Source organism: Chanodichthys erythropterus, chromosome 11 (genome assembly GCF_024489055.1).
Source record: "Chanodichthys erythropterus isolate Z2021 chromosome 11, ASM2448905v1, whole genome shotgun sequence".
Lineage (NCBI taxonomy): Eukaryota > Metazoa > Chordata > Actinopteri > Cypriniformes > Xenocyprididae > Chanodichthys > Chanodichthys erythropterus.
In genome coordinates this window covers 30,235,327-30,248,282 of record NC_090231.1, presented here as the reverse complement: position 1 = coordinate 30,248,282, position 12,956 = coordinate 30,235,327, and the positions used below count along the sequence as shown (strand labels likewise).

Below are 12,956 nucleotides of genomic sequence, written 5' to 3'. Positions count from 1 at the left end.
GTCTTTGGTTTACTGCAGTTTCAAACATAAAATACTCAGCAATGGTGCTGACTTATGAATTTACACATGGTTTGTCTTGAAGCATATTAAAAACACAACATAAGCATATAAACAACATTAAAAACTTGATTTTCACCACAGGGGGTCTTTGGAGAAAATGGTGGCTGCGTTCGAAAACCTAGATAGCTGTCTTGCTGCCTCGCTATCAAGCATTTGTGCATGAAGTTTACCTCACGAAATTGATTTCGGACAGACTTCTGAGGCAGCGTAACAGTTTAATGATCTACAGCAATATAGCGCGAGCTTTGGTGAGAACAAATATTTAATTTCTACAGTAGTAAGTTCTCGATAGAAATGATATCAAAATTGAAATATGTTGATCAAAATCATACATTTGTACAAAAACTGAGCAGCAAACGCAACTTTCAGACGCCATCTTTATTTTTCTAGCTCAACTGTCACAGAATGGAAAGCACAGGATTGTGGGATATCAAAGGCAGCTAAGGATACATCTATGCTTCCTTCAAAAATCGATCAGATGAAGGTATCTCATGAGAGAGGAAGTGAAGCTAACATTGGATTCGGACGTGCCTTTATGACTTACTACCTTGAAATGTGTCCTCGTAAGGCAGCATTTTCCAGTTTTCGGATGCAGCCCATGTCAGTATCCATCTTACGGAAATTCAGTATTGATTCATTCCAATGTAAGAATCAATAGTTATTAATTTAGTTAATTTATCAGTATCAGCACTGGAGTAAACAGTGATGTCATCATCCAGCTCAGTTCAGTTCGCATACAATGGTGTCAATGCAGGCAGATCAAAACACTGTTGAATAGCAAATGTCAAGTCAAGTCAAATTAATAAATGCTGTAGAAGTGCAGTTCATTATTAGTTTATGTTAACATTAGTTAACTACATTAGTTAACTAATGAACCTTATTGTAACGTGTTACCAAATAAAATAAAAATACCTTTGGATAAAAGCATTTGGTAAAATGAATAAATGTAAACATTGTGAAATGAGGAAAAAAATAAGAATAACATTTCCCCTCATCTCCAATTACTGCCTTAGAGAGAAATATCACTGTAAAGATAACGGAAATGCAAAAACAAGCACTGACTTATTTGTGTGTAAATAATGTAAAAATGCATAATGTTTTCTGTGATGGAGTAGGGGTAGTGTAGGGGGATAGAATGTACAGTTTGTACAGAATAAAAACCATTACGTCTATGGAATGCCCTCACTTTGATAGCAAAACAAACCTGTGTGTGTAAATAATATATATATATATATATATATATATATATATATATATATATATATATATATATATATATATATATATATATATATTATATAATATATAAATACACACACACACACACACACACACACACACAAACAGTACTATGCAAAATTCTTAGGCCACCATTAGATGTTGTTTTGGCTATGATATAATGACTATATATAATTATTTCTCAGTGTCTTTATTAGAATTAGAACTAGACAATACAGTAAATCTGAATGCAGTATTCAAAAACAAAAACAAAAAACACTTTAGTGACCTCCCTTTACACTTGAGCAATAGCAGGGACCGGCTCTCTTAAACCTAAATGGAATGGAAAAGGACTGGAAGGCCAAGAAAACTTTAAAAATATGATGAGAATTTTCTCAGAGTTTCTTCTTTGAGAAACTGGAAGAAGTCCAGGAAGTCACACTAAATACTGATTTTTGTCTAAAGAAGCCATTTTGTCCAATTTTTTTTTTTACATTTTGTGCACATATATTTTCTCTTGATATCGTAATAAAGAGACTGAAAAATAAATATGGATGGTCATTAGAACTCTGCAAAACAACAAAGCTAGTGGTGGCCTAAGACTTCGTCAACATACTATATATAGTATTATTGTATATTATATGTGTTGTTTTATGCATGGAAAATACATAAAACATAAAGGGTTCTATAATGCATTTAAATGATCAAATGAAACCGCTTTATTTAAATTTATGGAATAAACATGATCTGTATCCTTTGGATTAGTTTTTCAGGATATTTCTTATAAGAGCCGAATGAGTGCTATACAGACGTATGCTCATACTCGGCATACACTCTTTGTGTGTGGTCCTGTGATCTCTGTGACTGCATAGCAGTCAGCTTTAAAACTGGAGGTGTGTGTAGGTCAGTGGGTGAATATTTTTCGTTCCAGAGCTCCTGATCCATGAGCATGTTGGTGAAAATCTATGACAGCACTCTTTATATTCTTAGATTTGCTTTGGACACTCTTTCAAAATGTTAAAATTTATGAAGCTTACCTCTGATTATCTGAGTAGTAAGTGTAGATCATAAATTGAAATTAGCTTTAAAGCAAATCAAACATTAAATGATTTTTAAATGCATGCAATACATGTGTATGGATTTATTTTTAGTTTCTTAGGCACCTACACAATTAGAGGGTTAACACAAGCAACTTAAATACTTTAGCAGAGGTACCTGAACAGTACTGTAAGAGAGGGCAGAGTTTCTTGACTAGATGACACTTTTTAGATAAAGTCAACTTTTTAGTCAGCGATATGGAAACTGTCATGATCATGTAATACATTAAAGCAGTCAGCAATTTTAGGCTCCCACTAAATCTTCCAAGTAAAATTTATTTAGACAATAACAATGTGCTCAAAGGAATAAAACTGCCCCTGATATGGTAATGTTTGTGCTGAGGTATTTTGATTTTAGGATGTGGGATCAGATTTTTGGACTTTCCCTTCTGTACCCAGTCTCGCCACCACCACCACGCTTACTTATATTTGAATTCTGAAATAACAATGTGGCTAAAGCATCAGCATGATTCTTCTCCTACTTAAATCGTCATTCTGTTATTCCAACCACTATAAAGCAATTACTCCCATCCATAATGATTTTAAAAAGATATGCTGAAGTTTTTTTAATAGGCAGATAAACTGGGTCATGAAGTTTTCCCCAGATGGCCATGGGGCCATTTCCTGTGCACGCAAGTACAAAGATTTTGAAACCACTGAAAACAGATGAATTGGGCATTCCCGGCCAAATGAAATAACTGCTACCCACAGTTGTGTGCCTGGTATTTGCTGCTGTGAATCATGGTGATCTCTTTGACTGGTCAGATTATTGCATAGATGTTTTGTGGATAAAAAGGCAAAAGCAAGCAGTATTGTGATCCAGCCTGAATATTCCAAAAGTTACTTTCCCTGTTGTATTCTATTCACCTTCGGAATAATGGTAATGTGAAAATTTCATTCAACAGTTTCTTTTCTTTCTTTTTGAATTACCTGTCCTTAAAGAAGAAGATCTCTCCTCTGATCTGGGCTACAGCATCAAATATAATGTTTTCATTACATACATCCATTGGCGTGACCGGTGGGACATTAGGGGGTAATGGTTTGTCTGTTGCCACACCTGTGCAGAGAGATGTGATAAGATAAATAAAGAAGACTACGATAATCTTTTAAATATGATAATAACTTTTACAACATCAGAACAAAAGATATTATGAACATTATGCAACTACTAAAATGCATTAAACAAATGATTAGTTGAATCTTCGACACTCACCATACAGCTCCTGGATGCCTTTAATGTCATCATCAGACAACCTTAAAGTTTTGGTGAATGTGTAGATAGGAGCCATAAGAGCTCCAGGGTCCTCAGAGTGCTCTAAACCCAGGGCATGACCAAACTCATGGGCCGCCACCAGGAATAGACTGTAGCCTGAGGGAAAAAAAAAGAAAAAAAAAAAGAGACAGAAGTATATTCATTTAATCTGACCATTTACATAAAAGTATAGCATCACAACATGACTTAGTAAGCCAGAGAAAAGAGAGAGACAGAGGCAGGAATTGACTGGGTGAGAAAGCAAAAAAGTAAAGATTTCTTTGTGCCATCACAAGAACAGAATATTTTTGGTGAGCAACACATTACACAAAAAATGACACACAAAGATCAAAAATATCTCTATGCCACCTTGGTCAGGACAGAAACCCCACTTGCGGTCGTCATCAAAGCTTTTGGTGACGGCGCACCACATCTTTCCATCACTGCGTCCTGATATGGTGCAGGAGTCATATGTGTTGCCCAGAAATTTAAAGGGGAAGACACAGGGTGCACCATCTGAATTTCCTCCGACCGTTGACATTGCTGCATCATTTAAAATAAATAAATACAAAATGGAGGGTTTAAAAAATGATTAACAGTTGATTCTAAACATTCTAGATAAAAAAATGAAATAACAACAGTGCCTAACAACAACTGAGACAACAAGAGAGGCAAAATAAGTAAAGATATGGATCTGTTGCCATTAAGTGTGTATCTGTTTTTCAAATATGATGTCAAGCTATAATACAAACTGCAATTAGTGGTAAACCCACATATCAGATCACAGCTTTTGAACCTAAAGATAAACTACAGGACTGGAGCTGAGAGAATCATCAGGGAGGAGCTGTTCTCAATTACACAGACTCAACAGTCTGAATCACACTGACTCAACAGGCTCAAAATGAAGGTCACACTAGTTTCATGGCATAAACAGAGCTGTGTTTTGTTCAAGTTCAGCTAAAGTATGGGATTGTGGTCCAAAGCTCCAATTTAAAATGATGGCTTGCATCACACTGGACTGTTTTTCTGACTCTTTTATTCAGCACATACACACATTCACAAATAGGAAAAGAGGGCTGCATTCCCAGGGAATTACAACCAGATGAGAATTTCTGTGCTTCTGGCTTGCTTATGCCAGTATCCCATGATAAGAAGAGAAACTTTTAGTCTGCTGGAAACTGAAGAGCGAATGTACACTGCTGACTGACTTTAAAAACCAAATACATAAACAGATTCATCACTGAAACATCTGCTGTTTTACATCAGGGTTTTTCCTTGTCTCTGTCCCATTTGGCTTGCTTATTGCGAAGTTTATAAGGTTCTATTCTTTGTCAAGCTGTTTGGAAATGTATTCATTATGAAATTTCATTGTACAATACAATTTTTTTTTTTTTCAAAAGAAACAAACAACCTGACTAGAACATATGACAGGCAAAAATATCTCTTCACACATATACAGTGTCGCCTACTTTACTGACATAACATACACTACCGTTCAGTAAGATTTTTTTTTTAAACGTTTTTGAACCAAGTTCGCATTTATTTGATCATCCATACAATAAAACCAATAATACTGTGAAATATTAATACAATTTAAAGTATCCATTTTATTTTAATGTAATTTATTCCTGTGATTAAAAAGCTCAATTTTCAGCAGCCTTTACTCCAGTCTTCACTGTCACATGATCTGTCAGAAATTATTCTAATATGGTGATTTCATTTTCAAGAAACATTTATTAATATTATCAATGTTGAAAACAACTGTTCTGCTTAATTTTTTTCTGGAAACAATGATATTAAGAATTTCAGGATTCTGATTAATTGATTAATATAAATTCCAAAAGAACTGCAATTGAAATGTATTTTTGTAACAGCACCCTTGCTGAATAAAAGTATTAATTTCCTTCAGTTTTTATTTTTTTATTTTTTACAGACCCCAAAACTTTTAAACGGTAGTGTAAGTTAGATTTATTTATTTATTTTTTCAAGGAAGTGAAAATAAATAACTAAATATTTCTCTGGATTGGAGACTTATAGACTGACCTGTCTCAGGACAGAATCCATAGGTCTTGTCACGGTCATAATCTTCAGTGGTGGCACACCAACGGTACCCGTCATCCCTTCCTGAGGTGGTGCAACTATCATATTTATCTCCCTGGAAAGTGAAGGGGAACTTACAAGGTGCTCCATCAGCATTTCCACCCAATGTGAACAGGACTGCAACACAGGAAGGAAGACAATGAGTCATTGATTATGACATACAGTATTACAGTCATGACATGTGCCATTTCTTCCCCAGATTACATCTGAGGAGTAACTGCCTGAACTTTGCATCACTTTGGATGGGAACAGTCTCAAATTCTACTGTACTATAAAACTCAGCACAAAAGCTACTCACGCTCATGAGGACAGAAGCCATACTTTCCATCTTCATCAAAGTTGTATGTGGTAGAGCACCAAAGAAACCCATCATCTCGACCCTGAGTGGTGCAGCTGGTGTACTCTTTACCCATGAACAAGAATGGAAACTTACAAAACTCCCCCTCAGCATTTCCATACTTCACCTTTACCACTACATCAAAAGGGAGAGAGAAAAGAGCTCATTATAATTATGACATTTGATGAACAAATTCAGTATATTTCTTTCAATTGAGATACCTTGCCCTTCTCCCAATGTCCACAGCTCATCATCATCAAAGTGAGAATCTCCTCCAATACCAGGTCCAGGGGCAAAGGCATGAGCCAGCAGACCATCCTTTCCATCAAATGGGTAACCATCACCATGTTCTACAAAAAAAATGCAACACATTTAAAAGGTTGGTTTATACTAAAAGGTTGTGTTTTAAACTAAAGATTTCCCAGAGTGACTGTGGTTAGTATAAGACTTAGTATTTTAACAAAAATTAAGAGCTTTCAATCCTGTGATAAATAAATAAACTGAGGTTTGTAAATTTACACCACATTAATTTAGAAGCTTTTGTACAGAAACTTTCTGGAATACCATTTCGGCCAAAATTAATCATGATGTCAGCTTCTCCATCCATGATCCTGGTGAAGTTCAGAGGTGTGACATCACTCCAGACTTTAAATGCACGGTAGAACGCATCATCAATTGTTTCTTCATCCAGATCTGGGGTGTGCCCTAAGATCCTGTGGAAGAAGAAAACGTCTTTTTAAACTATACTTCCCAATTGATTATCCCATATTCCTCTGGAAATGCAGACACATTTATTAATCTATGGCCTAGTTTCATAGACAGGGCTTAGTCTAAGCCAAGATTAGCCCTTAGTTCAATTAGGATATTTAAGTGGCTTTTATAAACGTACACTAGAAAAAACATTACTGGTGTGCACCTTGAGACAAAACTATGACACTGATATATTTTAAGATATGTCAGTACAAGTTTCTTTATGTTAAAACAGCTCAAACATGCATTTTAGTCCGGGACTAGCTTAAGCCTTGTCTGTGAAACCGGGGGTATAGGCATTTATCATTGCTCATTTATGTAAATTTTAAAATTTTAAGTTATTAATTTTTACAGAACTAGTTATATTAGTATTATTATTTTTATAGTAGGTCGGCAGGTAGTGCATTTGCCTTTTGTCTTTAGAGTGGCTCAAGTATGCATCAGGTTAGGATTATAAGACCAGACAAAAACAGAAGTCATGTCATGTCCCACAATGACATCGTCAAGCCTTTGGATGCATGGCGAGAAATGCTTATGCTATGCTATGCTTATTTTTTCTCCCATTATTAAATAGACAAAAATGGTGTGCCACAATCTCTTTCTTCATCACAAAGAGACATGAGGATGCTGAGGGTCCAACCATTAGAGCCAGCTCAATCCAATAATCATCAAGCTATTACAGATCACTCACACACAGCGATCAGAGGACAGCTGGTTACACTGATCACCTGCTGCTTTGCAGCATGGTCTGGTTTCTTTCTCTTAAGGAGGGAGCTCCGCTTCAAACCAAAACCAGGACTGTCAAATCCAAACCTGTTCTGGCATTACAAGGCAGCTTGAAATGGTCCCTACAGAAAAATGGAGCAACATTAAACAAATCTGGAAAATGCAAAAAAAAAAAAAAATCAGTAAAAGATCAAAAGCTCTCCAATAGTCCCAGAACAGTATGGGGTGAAACACTGTTATGCTGACCACCCTGGAAGACGCTGGTCATAGTACTAACTGACAAAAGAAAGCCATTTATATTGTACAATGACAAGGAACCTTGCAGGCAGCCTTTATCACAAAAAAAAGAAAAGAAAAAAAAATCTACAAGAACACAAGGATGAATGATCAACAGAACTCTTGCCATAGTTTGGCAGCCTATGTTGTATATTTAAATGAAAGAACTTTATGAAACAATTGGAGGTGCACACATATCAAAGCATCTAGCAAATGCTAACTGTGCTTGTAGCAATTTTCTCAGACATATTCAATAAAAGTTATCCTATTTTCTAGTGCCAAACCACAGCACAATCTATAAAGACATTACAGCAACTGGAAAAATAGTGCGGCTATGGACCTAAGTCAGAGTAGGCCTAATTTAATTTTATATGAATGAAAAGGAAGCTGTGAGAGATAGTACAGTCTGTTCAGTTGATGAAACACTGAAAATATGTTTTTCCCCAAAATTCCAGTGGATGTTGAAAACAAACTCTGGAATACATGAGATGTGAAAGATAGATGTGACCTTAATACAGCACAATATGTTGAACATTGACATACTGAAGGGAACATCCTGAGTTTTGAAACTGAAAAGAAACTGTGACAGAGAACAGCACACCATTCAGCAATGATTAGATTTCTGTGATGCAGTTTTTATTACAATTATTAGGGCCCGAGCACCGATGGTGCGAGGTCCCTATTGTAATTGCTCAGTCAATTCTTCTCCGAAATGAATCACATTTTTTAGGGCCTAAACATGCTCGAAAACTCTGCACACTGCGTCAGAAGTGGTGAAAATTTATGTCAGAAATGGGTTTCTGAATTAGGTGTGGCAAAATGGCTCGATAGCGCCACCTACAAAATTTCAATTAAGTGCCCTTCACGCTGTGTTTCACGTACAGGTATGAAATTTGGTATACACATATAACAGCCCAATACCTATAAAAGGTCTGTGGGTGCAAAATCTGAAAACCCAACAGGAAGTGAGATATTTTGAATTTTCTCTGCAACATTTTTGCAGTTTTTGCCAATTCCAGACATTTTACTTTAACAAACTCCTCCTAGAGCTTTAACTCCCTCAGGTCGGCGGTCACGCCGGCGTGATCACCGCGTTTTTTTTCTAACCAGTGTGAAAGAGACTCAAAATACTGTGGAATATCTTCTTTTATTTGTGTACACTCGAATCAACAAAATGTTGTGCTTTTTGTAAAATAAAGAAAACTAACATGATGCGTGATCCCTCGTCTCCCTCTAAACAAAGTCCAATCTGATAGTTCTCAGAAAATGAACTGTAACTTATGAATACTAATGACAAAAAAAATGACACATATGTCTAAAGAAACGTTGAAATGTCAGGTTTTAAATCGTGCAAGTCAAATCGAAAAAAAAAAAAAAAACATTTTGTGTTTATGTAATCTGTATGAAAAGAGAGCCATGTCAGAAGTCCTTGATTCAGCTCATTATTCACTAATGCGGCCACGCCCACGGAGCCAGCGCTATTCAGAGGCAAATTCAGTCAATACATGCATACATCGTCTCAATCGTGTATATATTGTCTTGAAAAGTTTTTGAATAGCCATAGTTAGCGATCTCTGGCCTCTGTTAGTTCAGTTATTTCCTTGATTGCCTATTCTTCTTTAGCACTGGCATTTGTGGACTAAAAGTGCACAGAGTGCCCTCCGGCTGCAAGTATGAATTGAAAACAGTATCCAGCGTTCATAGAGATAACAATAAATATTGAATAAATATTACTCCTCTGTATAGAAAATTGACATAAACATGAGAATCCATCAATATTTCTCCAAATGTGCATGCTTTTAAGCTAAAAGCCTATATGAAATGCCATAGAGGTAGCGTAACTGTTCAGACACTTTGTATCATAGAAATGCATTATATTTTAATAATAGAATACCATTATTTTAAATTGTAATAACATTTCACACTATTGCTGTTTTTTTCTGTATGTTTGATTTACATTATGATGAGCTTGAGACAAGATCAACAGAGGGTTTTTTCACAGCCTACCTGACTGAAAGAGCTCATTATTTATGCAGCTCATTAGAGCTCTTTATGTGATTCTTTTGTCTTCTCAGGTGAGAATCATCCATTATTCATGATTATTCACGCCTCCACGCATATTGTTTCTTGACCAAAGATGTTTTAGAAAATTTAAATCTCTCTCTTGTTTTATATGAATGAGTAGGAATGATAATTTTTTACATAATTTTGAAGCAAAAACTCTAGTTTACAACCTCAAATACCCAGAAGTCTTGTGAACACAGATTTAATATATATTTTTTGGCCTTATTTCAGTGACTTAAGTTTTTTGTTTTTTCAATAACCATGCATAAACGTTTCATCCTTCAAAAAATACAAACATGTACATACATGTTCCTTAGATATTATTGTAGCCTAGTTTGTGCTGAATACAGTGTAATAACACTTTTTCCATTAATATGTTTATGAACAACTGAAAAAAATGTCAGGGCATGTCAAAACTTCTACAGGCCCCAAATCAGCCTCAGACCCCTGAGGGTTAATCAGATCAAGGTCATATTTGGTCAGTCTAATCTAAAGGCCTTTGAGACGTTAAATTGCGAAGATCTTGAGTTTTCGCTGAAGGGTGTGTTCATGCCGGCCTGACAAATTTTGATGTTTCGCCATGAAACAGGCATGTAGTGTCCGATCTGCCACAAACTTCATGTTTTATTAGAGTCCTGACCTGAAGACATTTACATGGCAATATTCAGTTACAGTCATAGCACCACCTGTGGGCAACAGGAAATTACATGTTTTACACTGTGATTAACTCCTCATAGAGATTTAACTAGATCAAAATCATATTTGGTCAGTCTAATCTTCAGGCATACAATGTTCGAGCTGCTCCAAACTTCACATGTTTGATAATAGTCCTGGCCTGAACACATCTACTTGGCAATATTCAGTAATAGTCAAAGCACCACCTACTGGCAGGAATTGTGGTGCATCAAAATGACATATTTCTCCTCTATTTATCCACTTAAATGAATATTGCCCACTGTTCAGTTTTCCTAAGGCCACCGAGTGGCAGTGAGCCTGAGTGTGGGGGCCCTTTCATCGCTGCTTGCAACTTTAATGATTGACATTGTGTTGCTTATTATTAATTATTGTTTATATTAAGCCTAGTCCCTAAATACATTTCTTTAATGAATCTTAATAAGATGATGACAAAAAACTAAATCTAAATATCTGTTAAATTAGGAAAGCTGATGTTGGCAGAAAATCTAAAGCTGAGCCATTTCTTCCATAAATCTGCATAGGGGCCCTGCAAACTTTTATACTGGTAAAACAACATAGTTGTGGTCATGACTCATTAAACAGAACCACTCTCAGGTCTAGTAGCCCAGTAAATATCCTCAGGATCCCGACTCAGTCCTTCTTTTTGTTACAATGGACAGTTAACTACTTGTATTATGTTTGATTACTGGCCAATTTCTTTACTGATAGCAAGTAATCAAAGGCCAAACTTTTCTTGCATTTCCTGTAGTCAGCACAACTTTATAATCAAATAAATATATATATGTTGTTCCATCTCCAACATAGACACAAAGTTCCCCGCACATTAAATAAAAATTTTTGAAAGATATGCTTATTTTCTTTTCTGTATTTCTGACTGGCTTACTGACTCACAAAAAAATGCTCTGTACTGTACAAATTGGATTTCATTTTTAATCTTCATTTAAATCAACATTTTATATATATATATATATATATATATATATATATATATTTTTTTTTTTTGTCTAGTAAGCAGTCTCACACTTACTCTCAAGCTAATAAAAGTAATGTTTTTAATATTAAATAACTGGTCTTGAAAGAATTGTGAAATATGTTTAAAAGGGTTGAGTGACTGACAAACAGTGGGGAGCATTCGCTCTGCACTGTCTGAAGTAAACACACCTGTATGTAATGTTTTTCTGTCCCCACTTGGGCTTCCTGTGAAAGAAATTGTAATTGGCCACATCAGGAACTCCACAACGTGGTTTCTTCATGATCTCTACGGTCTTCTGATCAATCTCCCCTGTCTCCGGTAAAGCAAAAAACTTCTGCATCTTCTTCAGTGTGTCCTTTAACACCATCAGATTACACCTGTCTTTTGGGCAACCATAGAACTTATTTAAGTAGTGCTGTGAAAAAGAATAATACAATGAAGGAGAGAGAGAGAGAGAGAGAGAGAGAGAGAGACAGAGAGAGAGAGAGAGAGACAGAGAGAGAGATAACTTAACTGGAACTGTTTACCACATTCCACATCCATCATATGTTATTGTGTTTTAAATTTTCCATGTATTCCAACCGTGAACAAAGGCTAACATTTAAATACTGTACAAATACTTCAAATAATATTTCCAATGTACATATACATTTTATAGGCCTATCCATGACAAATAATAAACTTAAGAAGTCACTTCTAACGAAATTATAACTGCTTTAATTCTTGCAGTTAAATAAAAGTACACTCACCAGGGCCACTTCTTTGTCTGTGTGAGAAGTATCATCGCCTGGGAACTTTATGATGGGTGAGGGCGCAGCAAAAGTTTGCAGGGAAGCAAGAAACTGCACAAGGAAAACTTTAAGGACAAAATGCCTACAGCTGAAAATCTTAAAGCACGTCATTTTGGTCCGGTTCCTTGATGTCCTTGTGTTGAAAATAAGGTGGCGAACAGGCCTTTACGACGTGTTCTCCAAGCTCTAAGTTTCTCCGACTGCACTGCAATTTTTCTTTCTTTTCCTTAGCGACACATCCTGCTTTCGTGGTCAGTGGAAAAGGTTTCTGCTTGCACACGCACTTTTCTGATGCTGGGGCTTGAGCTGTGACTGCGCAGCCTCCAGATCCAAGAATTTGGGAAAGCAGTGAAATTGGAGACGCTAGTAGCGGGAACGAGCGGGCAGAGTGTGTGCGCGCGCACCATGGAAACATTCACAGAGAGGTTTGAAGTTGAAGATTTAAGTTTAAGATTGTGCATTGGGTTTTAAACACTTTAAATTGGGTCCTTAACCATGAAATACACTGTTCACATTTTACCCTAGGTTAATAATTCAGCCTTTTGTCATTCTCAAGAGCCAGTTCTTAATCGTTAAAAGGGGCGTTCATACCGAACGCGATTTATGGCGCTGCGCA

The 12,956-nt window shown here is 36.1% G+C and overlaps 1 protein-coding gene across 1 annotated transcript in view; it reads right to left on the bottom strand.

Moving 5' to 3' along the window:
• mmp2 (matrix metallopeptidase 2) overlaps positions 1-12,680 on the bottom strand; it is a 36,886-nt gene extending 24,206 nt beyond the window's left edge. The window contains exons 1-9 of the mRNA XM_067402306.1: positions 12,299-12,680; positions 11,738-11,964; positions 6,629-6,777; positions 6,286-6,414; positions 6,026-6,199; positions 5,671-5,844; positions 3,997-4,170; positions 3,589-3,744; positions 3,306-3,432 (exon numbers count right to left, since the gene is read on the bottom strand). Of these exons, the coding sequence (XP_067258407.1) occupies positions 3,306-3,432; positions 3,589-3,744; positions 3,997-4,170; positions 5,671-5,844; positions 6,026-6,199; positions 6,286-6,414; positions 6,629-6,777; positions 11,738-11,964; positions 12,299-12,451 (1,463 nt within the window). The 5' untranslated portion in view covers positions 12,452-12,680. The remainder of the gene's footprint in view (positions 1-3,305; positions 3,433-3,588; positions 3,745-3,996; positions 4,171-5,670; positions 5,845-6,025; positions 6,200-6,285; positions 6,415-6,628; positions 6,778-11,737; positions 11,965-12,298) is intronic.
• Between the last annotated feature and the right edge of the window lie 276 nt (positions 12,681-12,956).